The following is a 17135-nucleotide window of genomic DNA, read 5'->3' on the forward strand; positions in this document are numbered from 1 at the left end:
TTGCATTTGTCATTGCCTGGTTTTCTAACCAGCAGAAAAGTCACACCTGAAATTTTTGTGCTTAGCACTTCCAAAACCTCCTCCTTCAGTCCTAGCTTTGGTGATAAAAGTGCCAAGACACAAATATATTAAAGTCAGATATTTACAGAATGCTTTGGGCTGGAAGGGACCTTAAAACTCATCCATTTCCATCTCCCTGCCATGGGCAGGGACACCTCCCACTAGAACAGGTTGCTCAGGGGCTCATCCAACCTAGCCTTGAACATTTCCAGGGAGGAGACATCCACAACCTCCCTGGGCAACCTGTGCCAGTGTCTCACCACCCTCACTGTAAAAAATCTTATCTTAATATCCTATCTAAATCTGCCCTCCTTGAGCTTCAATCTTTCCCCCTACATGCTATCACTGCAAGCTCTTGCAAAATGCTCCTCCCCAGCTTTCTCACAAGTGCCTTTCATGCACTTAGAAGGAAGGCAGGAATGGAATTCTGTGATTCCAGGACATGCAGTGTGTTAAAAGAAATGTTATGTATTTTGTTTTCTTTTCCAACTTGGATTTGCCTCACACTTAGAATCGTAGAATTGGTCAGGGTCGAAGGGCCCACATGGAAAAATCAGCAAGAGCAAACAGAAAATGCTATTAACTCAGACATCTGATTAACTGAAGTGGTTATTCAACTGGTTACAATCAAAAGCTCCTTAGTAGCATACTAGAGAGGCCTTTTCTTTTAAACAACATGTTTATACCTTAACAAACACCCCTTGAAGACACCAACTGAGCATATTATTTCCCACCTTCCTCACTACTTTATCTGTGTTGTGCTTTCATCAGGAAAAATTCACGCCTGATGTAATTTGATTAAGTCTCAGTAGAGAAAAGTCAGTCGAGTTTGAGAGCTGCCTAAAGATTCAGTAGGAAATGACTCCACATGTTTTTGGTTCAAATGTTATTTTCATGGAAAATTAAGTACCTGAGCAGCTGGATTCATCAAGGCTGAAATCAATGCAGTCTGCCACACCATCACAACGCTGGGAGAGGGATATGCATTGATTGGTCGATGCACACAGCAGAGATCCACCAAAACACTCTGTCATGGCTGAAACGAGAAGTGGCAGAGCTGTTACTGCCAGCTAGTTATCTTTTCTCACTGTTAAAGAGCTACCAGAAAACCTGATGCCTGCTCTGGCATATGAGCTTGCATCTGTGTCACCACTACAAGCTTTTGCCTATTCAAAACCCTTCAGTTTTTACTTCACTAGTAGCTTTACTATTGAGTAGACAAGTAACCAAGCACAGAGCACAGGTAGTACAGAAACTGCAGTCTCCCATGCCATATTTGGGGCAAGGAGAGTGTGTTTCCTTAAAATACTGAGACAGCAGCTGCAAAATTCCAGTGAAAAGCTATGGCAAAAGCCATAATCAGCTCTCAGTGTCACAGAACCATTCAGGATGGAAAAGCCCCTCAGGAGGGGTTTAAAAGGAGGCTGGATGAGACACTTAGTGCCATGCTTTAGTTGATTAGAAGGGTTAGATGACAGGTTGGACTCGATGATTCTAGAGGCCTTCTCCAACCTGGTTAATTCTGTGATTCTGTAATATCCCTACATACACCTCCAGGGATGAGTTTTCCACCACCTCCCTGGGTAACCTGTGCCAGGGGCTCACCACTCTCATGCTGAAGAACTTCTTCCTAACATCCAATATGAATCTACCTACTTCTAGTTTCTCTCCTTTTCCCCCAGTCCTATCACTGCCTGACATCCTAAAAAGTCCCTCCACAGCTTTCTTGTAGCTCCCTTCAGACACTGCAAGGCCACAATAAGGTCACCTCAGAGTGAAGGTCACCTTCTCTTCTCCAAACTGTACAGCCCCAACTCTCTCAGCCTGTCCTCACAGCAGAGCAGCTCCAGCCCTCTGATCATCCTGATGGCTTTGCTCTGGACATGTTCTAGCACCTCCAGATCTTTCTGGTCACAGGGGCTCTAGAACTGGACACAGTGCTCCAGGTGGGCTTTCAGCAGAGTGAAGCAGAGGGGCAGAATCCCCTCCCTGGCCCTGCTGCCCACATTTCTCTTGCTGCAGCCCAGGCTCTGTTTGGCTCTCTGGGATGCAAGAGCACACTGCTGGGCCATGTTAAACTTCTTATCCACCAGCACCCCGTGTTCCTCTCCTCAGGGCTGCTCACAACCAGTCCCTGCCCAGTCTATATCAGTGCTTGGGACTGCCCCAACCCAGGTGCAGGACCTTGCACTTGGTCTTGCTGAGCCTCATGAGGTTGGCTTGGGCACACCTCTGCAGCCTGTCCAGGTCCCTTTGGATGGATCCTTCCCTCTAGCCTGCCAGCCACACCACATAGCTTGGTGTCATAATGAAACAGCCAAATTAATACCACTAAAAATACATGCTATATAAAGCTATATCCACCCCAGCAAAGATGCAGCAGTCACACAACATGATGGCAGTCCTTGGGAGGAGCAGCAGCAGGAAGAGCAGCACAGTGAACAGCCCAAACAGAAGAGTGCAAGAGTGAGCTCCCCCTCTGTCTTTATAGTGAGTGTAATGCTGATCAGCTGGGACACAGCCATGACCCAGCCCAGCTCAGCTGTGCCAGCTGACTCAGAACTGCTGCTGGCCTGCAGTCCATGGCCAGCCTGGCATTGTCCCTTCATTTCACCCAGTGTACCCTAAATTACTGAGCTGGAGGTTCCACCTCAGCATGAGGAGAAATTTCTTTATGTGAGGGTGCTGGAGCCCTGGAGCAGGTTGCCCAGAGAGACTGTGGAGTCTCCTTCTCTGGAGTCTTTCAAAGCCAACCTGGATGTGTGTTGTTGTGTTCGGGTGTTCCCCACCCCCTCACACTTTGGAAATCACCCAGGCTAGGCTCAGCGAGCTCTAGAAATTGAATGAAGCTTATATTTACAGCCTAGCACAAATATTCTATGATTCTATACAAGCAGATATTTACAGCATAGACAGTTATAGACAGAAATATACAAGGTAAAAAGTAACACAGAAACACAACTCCCCTCCCAGGAACCTGAGTCCCCAGGAGGGGCTCCCAGCCACCCTTTCACCTTCTCCCCCCCACACACACACAGTATCACCCCTCTCTCTACCTTACCCCAGATGTTGCCATGTGCCCAAGGAAGAATGGAGGGTTGGCCAGGGGGGTTAGGAAGCTAGTGGATTAATCAGGTTAGGTTATAGAGAGAGAAAAATGCAGCTCAAAGCCCAGGCAGTGACCAAATGTCTTATCTATATCTACATTCTTGTTCTTATACCTCTCAGCAAGCCTATGAAGGAAGTAGACATCACCATTGTTTCTCTTTCACAGCCTGTAATCTAGGTCTTCTCACCAAAGCATTCTAGCTAGCTTCAAACTAGCACAACGTGTTCTTCTGTGACCCTGCTCTAGTAGAGGGGGTTGGACTGGATGATCTCGGGAGGTCCCTTCCAACCCCTAAGATTCTGTCTCTGATTCTGTTTAAAGGTTTTTGTTTAGGTAATTTAAGCTGAGCTCTCTCACCATGGCTAATGCAAACCAGAGGGAACTCTTATGGCTTCTTCAGACTTAGATATATCCACGTTGGCTTGGGAGTTTGGAGTGGGAGAAAGAGTCTGGGAATATTAAAGGTACCCCACTGCCACATCTAAACCTCATGCTTTCCTGCCCTGGGCTCAAGACCCAGAGTGATCAGCACTAAGCCTCCCAGGCTGGTGGCAGGCTGCTGTAGGATAGATTTGTTCCACTCCTGGATATAATTTAAGTCAGTAGCCCCTACAGACTGCAAAAGCCTGCTACACTGAAGGTATTGCACTTCAATTTAGACCATAATAATGGAGGCAGATCTTGTCAGTTTTCATCTTGCCAGTCAACTCTTGCCAATGTTTTTTGTATTCTTTCAGAAACATGAAATTACTTCTGTGAGTGAGGAGGGGTTTGTGGGATCATTTAACTCCATGCACTTACTCAGGTCTGTGGAATGCTAGCAAATATAAAGAGAAGTTTGCTTTTGTTTCCAATTTCCATTCACTCTCACGAGAACTTAAAATGTTCTACCAGATTTTATTATCCCTGTACTCTTCTGCATATGTGTTTGCACCAAAGTCTCCTCACCAGGCTGGAGGAATCTTGACCTTAAAGAGAGTGCTGGTTTGAAGCTAATTGGAGTATTTTAATGAGAAAAAATAGATTAGAGGCAGTGAAAAGCAAACAATGGTGATGTCTACTTCACTCATAGGCTTGCTGAGATGTATAAAAGCAAGAACACAAACACAGATAAGACAGCCTCTATTTGTCAGAGTCAGTGTCTGTGTTTTCTCCCTGGGCTTCTGTTCTGCTTGGATCTGTGTAAGCTGACTAATTGATTGGATAGGGCTGGGGGATAGGTTGGACTGGATGATCTTGGAGGTCTCTTCCAACCTGGTTGATTCTATGATTCTATGATCATCCTGCTTCTAACTTCCCTTGCCAATCCTCCCAACTCAGCTTGCACCTAAGGCAGACTCTGGGATAAGGTCAGCGCAGGCAAAGCAGAGCATAATGCGGCAGGGCAGAGCAGGCACAGCAAAAGTAAAAGCAAAGGCATGCTTGTGGCAAGAGCCTATGTATTCTTTTGCCCAAATGTAAAGGCTGCTTTGGCCACACAGATCCACCAATCAGAATGGCACTTTGCCAACCCTGACCATATTAAGAACTTGCTTTCCCTTATTTGGCAGGAACAAGGCTGGGCAAGTCTTGGACCCTCAAAGTGGGTGTCTCCAAGTCTTTTGTCTTCTCCCTGTTCTCCGCTTCCTCCCTGCCAGAAGAGGGAAGGGACCATGGGATAATGCCTGGGCAATCCAGGACATGTATCTTCCATGACACCAGGTCAGAGATTGCCTACTTCTCCCCCAGCACCCCTGTGAAGCCTGGGAAGAATCAGAAGCCTCAGCAGCTAACAAGACACTAACAGAACTCACTGCAAGTGGTTTGGGTACTGTTTGAAGCCATGGTCAGTCCCAGGGAATTGAGAGATTAATAATTTTGTGAGTAAAAATATAAAGCCTCTTCTAACTCACCACCTGCCTTCTGCCATAAGCAGAAAGGGGATCCTCGAGTCCATCTAATGGGCAAGTGGCATAATTGACTGCAAGAACCTTCTCTTTCAGTTCAGTTGAGTTTAAAGTTTGTGTTATTGCTAGTTATTTCTTAAACGTTCTAGATTCTAAGTTATCATCTGTATGTTTCCATGGCCCTTGCTAAAGAACCTGCTTATTATTAAGATTAGTGGTCAGGGGGGTGATGGGTGGGGGAGAGACTCCTGAATACCAAAATTAATAAACTATTAGTTTTGAAAAAAATACCATCTTGCATTAATTACTATGTCTCCATTACAATCCCTGACTACTCTTGCAACAAAGAAATATTTCTTAACCTCCAACCTAAACCTCCTCTGGCATAATTCCAGGCTATTTCTTCTCCTATCACCTGATTCTACAGAGAAGAGACTGATCTCCACCTGACTGCAGCCTCCTTTCAGGGAGTTGTAGAGAGCAGTGAGGTCTCCCTTCACTTTCCTTTCATCAGCTGTTCCTCATCAGATTTGTTCCCTTCCTGTCTTGGGTTCAAATGCAGGTTCCCAGAGACTCTTATAAATTTAATAGACCCAATGACAATTTATAGAATTTATAGAGTGCCCTCCCCTCTTCCCCCTCCTTTCCCCAAAAGACAGGGAGAGAGATAAAGGTAGGGACACCCAAATAAATCAATCTCACTCGATTTGGAAGTTAAAAAGGAAAAGTTTAACAATAACTTAGAAAGAAGGGATTGGAGGTAGGGGAGTTTACAAAGGATAAGGAAGGGAAAACAGCAAAATACAAAAAGGGATGGATACAACCCGAGTAGTGTGATGGTGTCTCTGCCTCGTGGCTGCCACGTGTTGTGCTGGTATGCAGTATCAGTGTGTGGTCATGAGTGAACGCAGGTAAAAGAGGATGAGACAGGGAGGTCCTGTCTCTTTTATACCACAGGAAGTGGGGGGGAGTGGGCTAACCATCACCTGGAGTGTGGCCCACCCCTGGGGAGGGGCCAAGACCCCTAGGGTCAGGTTCAGGGTCACTCCCCCAGGAGTGTTAACCCTATACACTTCCCCAGCTTTGGTGGTGGTGATCATGGTTTGACCCTTCCCCAGCTTTGGTGGTGGTGATCGTGGTACAGGTAGGATTTTTGTTGATGAGGTGATAGTGAATATTTTACCCCAGACTTCATTATGTTGCTCTTCTTCACATCACTGTCTCAGGAAAGAAGTGAGCACCCCATGAACTACAGTAATGAAAGTAACTTACGGCAGCCAACTTCATCTTCGAGGAGCTGGCAGTCAGGCACACCATCACATCTCAGGAGGGATGGGATACAGCCTTTGGAAGGACACAGGAACTCTGTAGGCTTGCAGGAGACCGGAGGCACAGTGGTAGGCATCTCCATGGGACAGTTCATTTCATCACTGCCATCCATACAGTCCTCAGCCCCATTGCATTTTGCAGCCAGGGGCAAGCACTGCTGCACATAGGCACAGGTGAACTGGTCCCTGGTGCAGAGTGGGGGGTGTGGATTAGCTAATCCTACAGGAAAGAAAGGAAAAGAAAGGAATATTCAGTGTCTTCAGGGTATTGAGAAAAAGCCACAGTGAGCCCTGAAAGCAGCAAAGTAATTTTCATAGCATGACAGAATTAACCAGGTTGGAAAAAATCTGTGAGATCCTCAAGCCCAACCTATCACCTAACACCTTCTAATTAACTAAACCATGGCACTAAGTGCCTCACCCAGCCTCCTCTTAAACACCTCCAAAGATGGTGACTCCACCACCTCCCCAGGCAGCCCATTCCAATGCCAATCACTCTTGCTGTGAACAACTTCTTCCTAACATCCAGCCTGAACCTGCCCTGGCACAGCTTGAGGCTGTGTCCTCTTGTTCTGTCCCTGGGTGCTTGAGAGAAGAGACCAACCCCACCTGGCTACAGCCTCCCTTCAGGTAGTTGTAGAGAGCAATGAAGTCTGCCCTGAGCCTCCTCTTCTGCAGGCTGCACACCCCCAGCTCCCTCAGCCTCTCCTCACAGGGCTGTGCTCCAGGCCCCTCACCAGCTTTGTCGCCCTCTTGTGGACACCTTCCTGTATCTCAACATCTCTCTTGAATTGAGGAGCCCAGACCTGGACACAACACTCAAGGTGTGCCCTGAGTACAGGGCCAGAAGAACTTCCCTGGTCCTACTGGCCACACTGTTCCTGATCCAGGCCAGAATGCCATTGGCCTTCCTGGCCACCTGGGTAGACTGCTCGCTCATGTTCATCTGTGGACCTGTGCCCCCAGGTCGCTCTCTGCCTAGCTGCCTTCTAACCACTCTGTTCCCAGATCAGAGCAGCATTTACTGCTTTGAAAAGCAGGTCAGAAAAGCATCTCGAAGACCATAAGAATATCATCTTCCTTTTAACCTCGCAGCATTCTGATTTCAGATGCACCAGCAAAAATGGAGTCCTGGTTGGCATGCTCTAAAGTGCCACCATTGCTGTGACCTGCCAAAACTGCTCTCCTAGATTAAATCTGTTTTCTTTGTATAAAGCAAGGTTAAATCTACTTTCTTTCAAATAAAGTAGGCTGCCAGACAGAGGGACCTTGGCAGGTTTGAGAGGTGGGTCAGTACCAGTCTCATGAAGTTCAACAAAGCCAAGTGCAAGGTTCTACACCTGGTTTGGGGCAATCCCAAGCACAAATTCAGGCTGGGCAGAGAGTGGCTGGAGAACAGTGGTGAGGAGAAGGACCTGGGGGTGCTGGATGATGACAAGGCCAGCATGAGCTGGCAGCATGCAATTGTGGCCCACAAAGCAACCATGTCTTGGGTTGCATGCCCGCAGCAAAAGCAGCAGGTCAAGGGAGGAGTTTGTGGATTCCTGGATTCCTCTGTCCAGCTCTGGAACAGTCAACACAAGAAGGACATAGAATCAGTCAGGGTTGGAAGGGACCACAAGGATCATTCAGTTCCAACCCCCATGCCATGGACAGGGACACCTCACACTGAACAGGCTGTCTAGAGTCTCATCCAACCTGGCCAAAGGCATGGAGAGACAGGAGGAGGGAGAATGGCTTCAAACTGGAAGAAGCTGGATTGAGATTGGACATCAAGAGGAAATTCTCCCCCAGGAAGGTGGTGAGGCACTGGAACAGGTTGCCCAGAGAAGCTGTGGAGGCTCCCAGTCTGGAAGTGCTCAAAGCCAGGTCAGCTGTGCCCTTGAGCAAGGTATTCTGGTAGGAGGTGTCCCTGCCTACGGCAGGGGGTTGGAACTGAATGATCTTGAAAGTCCCTTCCAACCCAAACCATTCTACAGTTCTAAGGTTCTATAAATGCTTTTCTGAATTCAAAATGTGCCTTGTAAACATTTTGAACATTTAGAAAACATCCATTTGTATACAGCTAACATTTCAACCCCATTAATTAGGAATATGCAAATCTGGAAAATCACTAACTAATTCCAACTGAAATCTCAAGCAACATATTAATGCCAAACTAATGACTTGCATTCAAAGCTGCTGGCTCTTGTAATTATTTATATTAAGATTATCTTTGCAGTATCTGTTGGTGACATATTTCATTCTAAAGAGTGGCAATATTCAATTTGTTTGCTTGCCAGTGGGATGAATTGAACTGAAAAGGTAACATCAGAACGTGGTTTGCAGTGACAAATGAGCTGGAGCTAACAAGAGGCTCCTCATAAATACCCTCAGTTGTGCTGGCTTAGCTAAGGGTCTGCTCAGGTGCCAGCCTTAGAAAACCAGAGAATGGTTTGGGTTGGAAGGGACCTTCCAGATTGTCTAGTTGCTGCTCTGTGCCATGGACAGGGACACCTCCCACCAATCCAGGTCATCCAAGCTGGCCTTGAACATCTCCAGGGAGGCTGCAGATCACAGAATGTGATTCTTTGATCACATTCTGTGATTATGCGATCCACAACCTCCCCGGGAAACCTGTTGCAGTGTCTCGCTACCCTCACTGGATAGAATTTCTTCCTTATCTCCAGTCTAAATCTGTCCTTCCCAAGCTTCAATCAATTCCTTCTCATACTATCACTACAAACCCTTAGACAAAGTCCTTCACTGGCTTTCTTACAGCCCACTTCAGGCACAGGAAGGCTGCTTTAAGGTCACCCCAAAACCTTCTCTTCTTCAGGCTGAACATCCACAACTCTCTCAGCCTATCCCCATAGGGGAGGTTTTCCAGCCCTCTGATCATCTTTGTGTCCTCCCTTGCACCATCTCCAGGCTCTCCTTGTGCTGGGAGCCCCAGAGCTGGAGGCAGTGCTGCAGGTGAGGTCAGAGTAGAGCAGAGGGGCAGAATCTCCTCCCTGTGCTGCTGCTCGCCCTGCTCTGGCTGCAGCCAGCACACAGCTGGCTCTGGGCTGCCAGCCACCAGTGCTGGCTCCTGGGCACTTTGGCACCAACTGATACCCCCAAGGCCTTCTCCTCAAGGCTGCTCTCAGTCCTTCTCCACCCAGCCTATATTTGTGCTCGAGATTGTCCCAACCCAGGTGCAGGTCTGTTATTATATATGTGATTTCTACATCACCTGCAACAGTGAATTCCAGTTAAGAGCAGGAGGCATTGGCATTAGAGTTGACACCAGGAAGCATGAAACAGAGTTCCTGCAGGCTGTTAGGCAGCACCAGAGCTTGCTCTGGAAGGTATCTCATTGATTTTAACAGCCTTGCATCAGACCCTTGAAAACTAACCACTTGTCTGCTCTATTTGCATAAGGGATTTGCCTACTAAATCTAATGCAACCAGTGGATCTATTAACTGCAACTGAAAGATACCAAAAATAACCCACTCCAGTGGTTTTCATTGGGCAAGAGGATAAATTAATTACAGGCCCAACCCCATCCATTAATTACACTGAAATAAGTGACAGGCCTTATTTACATGCCAGTAAACATGGGATCAGGGCATGAAATCAGCCTGTCCAAGGTGGCTGCAAGGAAATAACCTTGCTCAAGTACTTTAATGATCTGTCTGTGAGTCTTTATCAGTGTCAGTGAAGCTTTTGCTAGAAAATAAAATGCTAATTTCAAGGCTTGTAAACAGACCAAGGAAAAGAGAGAATTAATAAAATTACAGAATTATTTTGGTTGGCAAAGTGCTTTAAAGTGATCCAGTCCAACCATTATCTCATTCCACCAAGGCTGGGGCTAAACCATGTCTCTCAGCATCACATCTCTGCCTCTTAGAAACACCTCCAGGGATGGGGATTCAAGCACCTCTCAGGGCAGCCTGTGTCGGTGGTTGAGAACCCTGTCAGGGAAGAAGTTTCTTCTAATCTCCAACCTAAACCTCCCTTGGTGAAACTTGAAGACTTTTGCTCTGGTCCTATCAGTTGTTCCTAGGGAGAAGAGACCAACACCCATCTGGCTCCAACTCCTTTCAGGGAGTTGTAGAGAGCAATGAGGTCTCCCCTTAGCCTTCTTTTCACCAGACTAAGCACCCTCAGCTCCCTCAACTGCTTCTCATTTGCTGTATTTGTGCTAAGAACAATCCAGGAATTAGTAGCTCTGCCTGCTGCTGGGATGAATTTGCTTACATGTTAGGAGCAATGAAGAACTGGAGAGGCTTTGAAGCTTTAGGATCCAACAAAATCAGTATGGTTTGGGTTGGAAGGGACCTCCAAAGAGCCAACCCCCTCTGCACCCAGCAGGGACATCCTCAACTACATCAGGTAGCTCATAGCCCTGTCCAGCCTCACCTAGAACATGCATAGGAGTGAGGCCTCAGCCACCTCCCTGGGCAACTTGTTGCAGTGTTCCAGCACCCTCCTGGTGCAGAACTTGTTCCTCACATCCAATCTCAATCTGCTCTGCTCTAGTTTGAAGTCATTGCTCTTGTGTTGTCCCTATAGGCCTTTGCTGACAGTCTCTCTGCAACCTGCTTGTAACCCCTTTAGGTACTGGCAGGCTGCTATTTGGGTCTCCCAAGCTAACAAACGAAGTCAAAGTAAAGGATGAGCCCTTTTGAACTACAGGACAGGCTGGGAGTGGCAAAAAGAGGCAGTTCTTGGAATCAGTGCATTTTTCACAGGCAGAGTGGGACCACAACACTACCCTAAACCTTTTATTTCCCAGCTTCTAATGAAAGGGATTTTCTACAGGTACAAATCTGTTACAAACTGAGATGAGCCCTGAGGAAAACAATGCTGAGAGCCACGTAAGTCCTGAGATAAAACTGAGCTTGTGAGTGAGTCCTGTTGAGGGCAGAGGTTAAGTTTTACCCCATGAAGAATCTGAGAATGTAGCTCCTTCTAAGACAGTATCATGAAACTATTTAATTCCCAAAATGATTTCTCTCCAGCCCTCCAAGGAAATACCTGCATTTGTATGAACAAACTTAGCAAGGCAAAGCATCTCTGTGATTTGAGGCTTGCTTGGGGTTTATTTTGTTGTAAACAGGTGGGGTTTGGAAATTCACTGTTAATGAAACTATTGTAATGCATTATTAATAAAGACAAGGATTTTGGGCTTCTAAAAGGCACCTAGTTTGAGCCAGATGATTTCAGTGCTCTGCACAAGGGTAAGAAAGCAAAGAGAAACTTCAAGATTTGGACAAAGTTTTCTGTTTGTTTAAACATTACAGAACTTCATCCAAGACTTGCTAGCTTAGGTAAAGTTATTCCCAGTTTCTTTTCCTGTGAAATCCACAGAACTGTAGCTTCATCTCAGCTAGGTCTGTACACTGGGAGATTCTGGTACAGGCTAAAGAAGCTCTTGAAAGAATTGTGGCCTAGTATTGCAATGTTACACAATCACAGAATGTCAGGGGCTGGAAGGGACCTCAAAAGATCATTCAGTCCAACTCCACTGCCAGAGCAGGATCACCTAGAGCAGATCACACAGGAACACATCCAGGCAGGACCTGAATATCTCCAGAGAGGGAGACTCCACAGCCCCCCTGGACAGCCTGTTCCAGGGTTCTGTCACCCTCACATGGAAAAAATTCCTTCTCATGTTTCCATGGAACTTCCTATGCCTCAACTTCCACCACTGCCCCTTGTGCTGTCATTGGGCATCACCCAGCAGAGCCTGGCTCCAGCCTCCTGGCACTCACCTTTACATCTTTATCAATATGAATGAGGTCACCTCTCAGTCTCCTCCTCTCCAAGCAGCACAGCTCCAACTCTCTCAGGCTCTCCTCATAACAGAGCTGTTCCATCCCCTTCAGCATCTTTGTGGCTCTGCACTGGATTCTCTCAAGTAGTTCTATGTCCCTCTTGAACTGGGGAGCCCAGAACTGGACACTGTACTCCAGATGTGGCCTCACCATGGCAGAGTAGAGGGGCAGGAGTACCTCCCTCCACCCACCAGCCACAGCTTTTTAATACACTCCAGAACGGCATTGGCCCTGCTGGCGACCACAGCATATTGCTGGCTCACAGTCAACCTGCTGTCAACTAGGACACAGAGGTCCTTTCCCCCTTTTGCTACTTAAAAATGCCGATCTGCCCTACCCCTGCCAGGCAATGAAGATCTAAACCCTATTTCGAGTGGTTCCAGGGAGAAAATAATTAACTGAAGTTTAAAAAAAAAAAAAAATAAAACAAAACCTATTCACAAGCATCCCTGGAATGCTCAGTCCTCTATTAGTACTCACATTCCTCTTCCCCTCCTTTGTTTTTACTGCAGCTTCCCCCAGCAGCTCCTCCTGAATCATCTCTTGCCCTTGAGGAAAGAAACTCCCTGAGCTCTGAACCTGAGAGTGATTCCTGCTCCACTGCAAGCATGAGCAGACAGCCTAACACCCATTCCCCTGGCTCTGTAACTTAAAGGAATCAGAAGTTATCTCCTCTGCAGTGTTTTCCCCAAGATCTAACACCAGAACAGCAGCAACTCAGGCATTTAACCCTTCCAGTATCTCCTGCATTGAGGCTCCGGGAGTTTCAGGGATGGATCACTGATTTCATCCCAGCCTTTGTCAAATGAGTTCTGCTCTGCTGCAGAACTCCCTCACTCCTGCTTCATGCCTGCACACAGGGGCGCACAAACAACTTCAGCAGGACTCTCTCTGCAGCAGCAGGCTCATGGTTTTCACTAACAACACACAAACATCCACTGTACTTTTTAAGCTGTTGAACAGAAAATCAGCTGCAAGAGGATGGTTTCTAGGCCACCATGCTGATATGGCTCATTTGCCCATGATGCTTTTGGTGCTCTGCCAGGTATGAGACATTTTGGCCATTTTATATTTACCTTTCTGTTTCAATTCATAATTCTGCATTTTTATTACTCTAAAAGCAATAGTGGCTTGGGACATTTCCAATCTGATAGCCACAATTATAGAGGTGATATTCTTTTGCTCTCTTTCCAGTTGGCAGGCAGGTAGCATTATGTGCTGAGAATCAGAGAATCACTGGTAAGGGTTAGAAGGGAACTCCCCAGATCACCCAGTTCAACCCTCTGCCAAGCAGCATCACCCAGGGCAGGTCACACAGGAACGCATCCAGGTAGGTTTGAAAAGTCTCCAGAGAAGGAGACTCCAAAACCTCTCTGGGCAGCCTGCTCCAGGGCTCCAGCACCCTCACACCAAACAAGTTTCTCCTCGTGTTAAGCTGGAACCTTCTATGCTCCAGTTTGTAGCTGTTGTTCCTCGTCCTATCATGGGCACTACCAAACAGAGCCTGGCACCTTCATCCTGACCCCCAGGTATTGATAGACATTGCTCAGATCCCCTGTTGGCCTTCTCCTCTCCAGATTAAACAGTCCCAGGGCTCTCAGCTTTTTCTCCTCAGACAGATGTTTCAGTCCCTTCATCATCCTTGTAGCCTCTGTTGGACTCTCTCAAGTACATCCTTGTCCCTTTTGAACTGAGGAGCCCAGAACTGACAGAGTACTCAAGGGGTTTTTGCAGCAGCAAATGAAGGGATCCTGAGAAGTGGTAATAGTGCAACTCATTCAGCAGTTAATTGTGACCCAACCTAGATCCCGTGCCACTGACAGTTGGCACTGCAGCAATCCCAGTGCTTCAGCAGCAGCTAGAGGTGGCTTCTGCAGCAGGCCAGGGACTAGTTTGTCTAAACCCATATAACACATGGATCCATTCAACACAGAAGCCGTTCAGTGGCTGCACTCCATGATTTTAGAGGTCTTTTCCCACAGAAATACTTGTATGAAATGGTCAGGACTATTCTTGGATCTGTAGGAACTCCCCTGGCTAATGAGGGCTGACTAGTTAAAAGCAAATGGAAGCCCACGGCTGAGCTGGAGATGCTTGTAATGCTGCATTGCTTGGAGCTTCCAACCTGCTGAGCTGTGATTGCTTCTGTTTAGACCACGCTGCCTCAGGAAAGCCAAAGTAATTAAAGTCAAGGTGGAAAAATAATAATGCAGACTGAGGGAAAAGGTTTGCAGCAGCAAAGCTTTCCTCTGAAAGGGAGAACTTCATACAAGACCTGTACTGCAACTGAAACATTTTAATTTGAGCCAGGTTGCTGAATAAACCTGGTGAGCAAAATTCAGAGCAGGACTTCGACTGATGAGGCTGTACTTTAGGTGCCGGGTTCAGTTTTGGGCTCCTCATGTCAAGAAGGACATTGAGGTGCTGCAGCAGGTCCAGAGAAGGGCAACAGAGATGGGGATCCCCACAAATAAAGACTAGGATTCCATTTTTCCTAAGGCTTTCATAGAATCACAGAATTGTCAGGGTTGGAAGGGACCTCAAGGATCCTCCAGTTCCAACCCTGCCATGGGCAGGAACACCTCCCACTAGATCAGGTTGCTCAGAGCCACATCCAGCTTGGACTTAAAAACTTAAAAAACACCTCCCTGGGTAACCTGTTCCAGTCTCTCACCACCCTTATGGGGAAGAACTTCTTTCTAACATTCAATCTGAATCTGCCCCCCTCTAGCTTGCATCCATCCCCCACTCCTATCACCAGCTGACACCCTAAAAAGTTGTGTGTGTGTGTGCGTCCCCCAGATTTCTTCTCCCCCCTACTGGAAGGCCACAATAAGGTCTCCTCAGAGCCTTCTCTTCTCCAAAACGCACAACCCCAACCCTCTCAGCCTGTCCTCATAGCAGAGCAGCTCCAGCCCTCTGGATCATCCTCACGGCCCTTTCCTTAGGATATAAAACACTGTTTGTAGCACAGAGCGTGGCACAAATGAGACAGCTTGAATTCTTGTAGAGCTAGGAGGAAAATAAAGTGGTCAGAAAGCTTTGCTCCACAGAATGACCTTATTTCTGTAGTTATGATTACTGGAGGCTGCCTTAGCATACACTTTCCACGGAAGGATTGTGGTTTCCTTTCTCTGAGTTCATGCTTGTTCATAACAAATTATCAAAGGGGAAGTAGATTTCTACACATTGTTGGAATATAGACCAAGAGCTTCCAGTTAACTACAGCCACCTCAATACATCACTGGAAAATTTCTCTTTCTGAGATGCTATGTGATGGAGGAAATTGCCTGCATGAAGGTGTGGCTAAGAAAGGTGATTAACATAAAAAGGGTGGAACAAGTGCCTGTTTATGTACACAGTCTGCAGCTCACTGAAGAACATTCCAAAGGAGTGTTTGTCCCACAAAACTTCAGCTCAGCTTGAAATGTAGCAAATGCCACCTGTGTTAGGCTATTATTTCACTTTAATCCTTAATCAGCACATGGTTAATCCAGAGCATCACAGAACTAGCTGATGAGGGCTCTGTTGTCATTTGTAGCTGCTAGAACTAATCTCTGGGGAAAAAAAGATCTGCTAATGGCTGTCAAAGGGATCATTTTATATTTCAGACTTAGCAGTGGCTTCAAACTACAGCAGAGCATATTGAGATTGGATGTTAGGAACAAGTTCTGCACCAGGAGGGTGCTGGAACACTGCAACAGGTTACCCAGGGAGGTGGCTGAAGCCCCATCCCTGGAGATGGCTGAAGCCCCATCCCTGGAGATACTGAAGGTGAGGCTGGACAGGCCTGTGGGCAACCTGATGTAGTTGAGGATGTCCCTGCTGAGTGCAGGGGGGTTGGACTGGATGACCCTTGGAGGTGTCCTCCAAGCCAGACCATTCTGTGATCCTGTGAAGGGAATGGAGGGGAAGGCTGATGAGGACAGGGAGCTGAGGTTGTTTAGCCTAGAGGACACTCAGGGGGGACCTTAGCACACTCTATAACTACTTGAAGGGAAGCTGTAGTCAGGTAGGGGTCAGGCTCTGCTCCCAAGCAACTTGTGAAACAAGGAGAGAGCATGGCCTGAAGCTGTGCCAGGGGGGGTTAGGTTGGATGTTAGGAAGCACTTCCTGATGGCAAGGGGAATTAGACACTGGCATGGACTGCCCAGGAAGGTGGTGGAGTTAGGACAGGTTGGATGTGGCACTTTGTGCCATGGTCAGTCTGGTGGTGTTAGGTCACAGGCTGGACTTGGTGATCTCAGAAGTCTATTCCAGCCTCAATAATTCTGTGAGGAACAAAATGTTTTCTCTTTCTGTGGTCTTCTCCTTCATGGGTTTTCTCCCCCTTTTTGCCTCCACAGAAGGCAAATACAGGGATCTGTATTTCCACATAGCCTTACTTCTGGCTTCTGATATTGCCTCACGTGCTGCATTTAGTTTGCAGGGTCAGCCACTGCCTTTCCCACTGAATAAACATGGCTTTTTTTACACAGCTACACTGGGCTTGTGTAGCAGCAGTGAGATTATAATTTCTCAGACAGCCTGGCAGCAAGGTGAATTTGCTCTGCTGCTGAGTTGTTTTATGAAGACAGCAAAGATGAAGGAATAAATAATTTCATTTCTAAACAACTGCAAGCCAATTAGGTACTCATAAAACTCTTCCATGCCAAACTAAGGCCTATTCACATACAGGAGAAAAGCAGCACAGCAGAGTAATAACAGATCACTCTCAGGTATGATTCATAACAACACCAGCATCCCCTCAGAGACAGCAATATTCTGAGCTGCTAGAATTATTCATGTGTTCAACTGCTAATTACAACACAAACCTCTTCCACAATCCATGGAAAGAAAAATCTTTGTTCAAATACTGCACTTAGCTTGCAGAAGGATGCCCATGAGCCAGCAATGTGGCCTTCAGACCAAGAAGGCCAATGGCATCTTGGCAAGTATTAGAAGCGCTGT

General features: G+C 46.9%; 1 protein-coding gene across 1 annotated transcript in view; it reads right to left on the bottom strand.

Moving 5' to 3' along the window:
• Nucleotides 1–17135, bottom strand: part of MALRD1 (MAM and LDL receptor class A domain containing 1) — a 209708-nt gene that overhangs the window by 36713 nt on the left and 155860 nt on the right. Inside the window, exons 34-35 of the mRNA XM_064162534.1 lie at nt 6328–6603; nt 971–1096 (exon numbers count right to left, since the gene is read on the bottom strand). Of these exons, the coding sequence (XP_064018604.1) occupies nt 971–1096; nt 6328–6603 (402 nt within the window). The remainder of the gene's footprint in view (nt 1–970; nt 1097–6327; nt 6604–17135) is intronic.

The sequence above is a fragment of the Pogoniulus pusillus genome, chromosome 23, assembly GCF_015220805.1.
Source record: "Pogoniulus pusillus isolate bPogPus1 chromosome 23, bPogPus1.pri, whole genome shotgun sequence".
Classification (NCBI taxonomy): Eukaryota; Metazoa; Chordata; class Aves; order Piciformes; family Lybiidae; genus Pogoniulus; species Pogoniulus pusillus.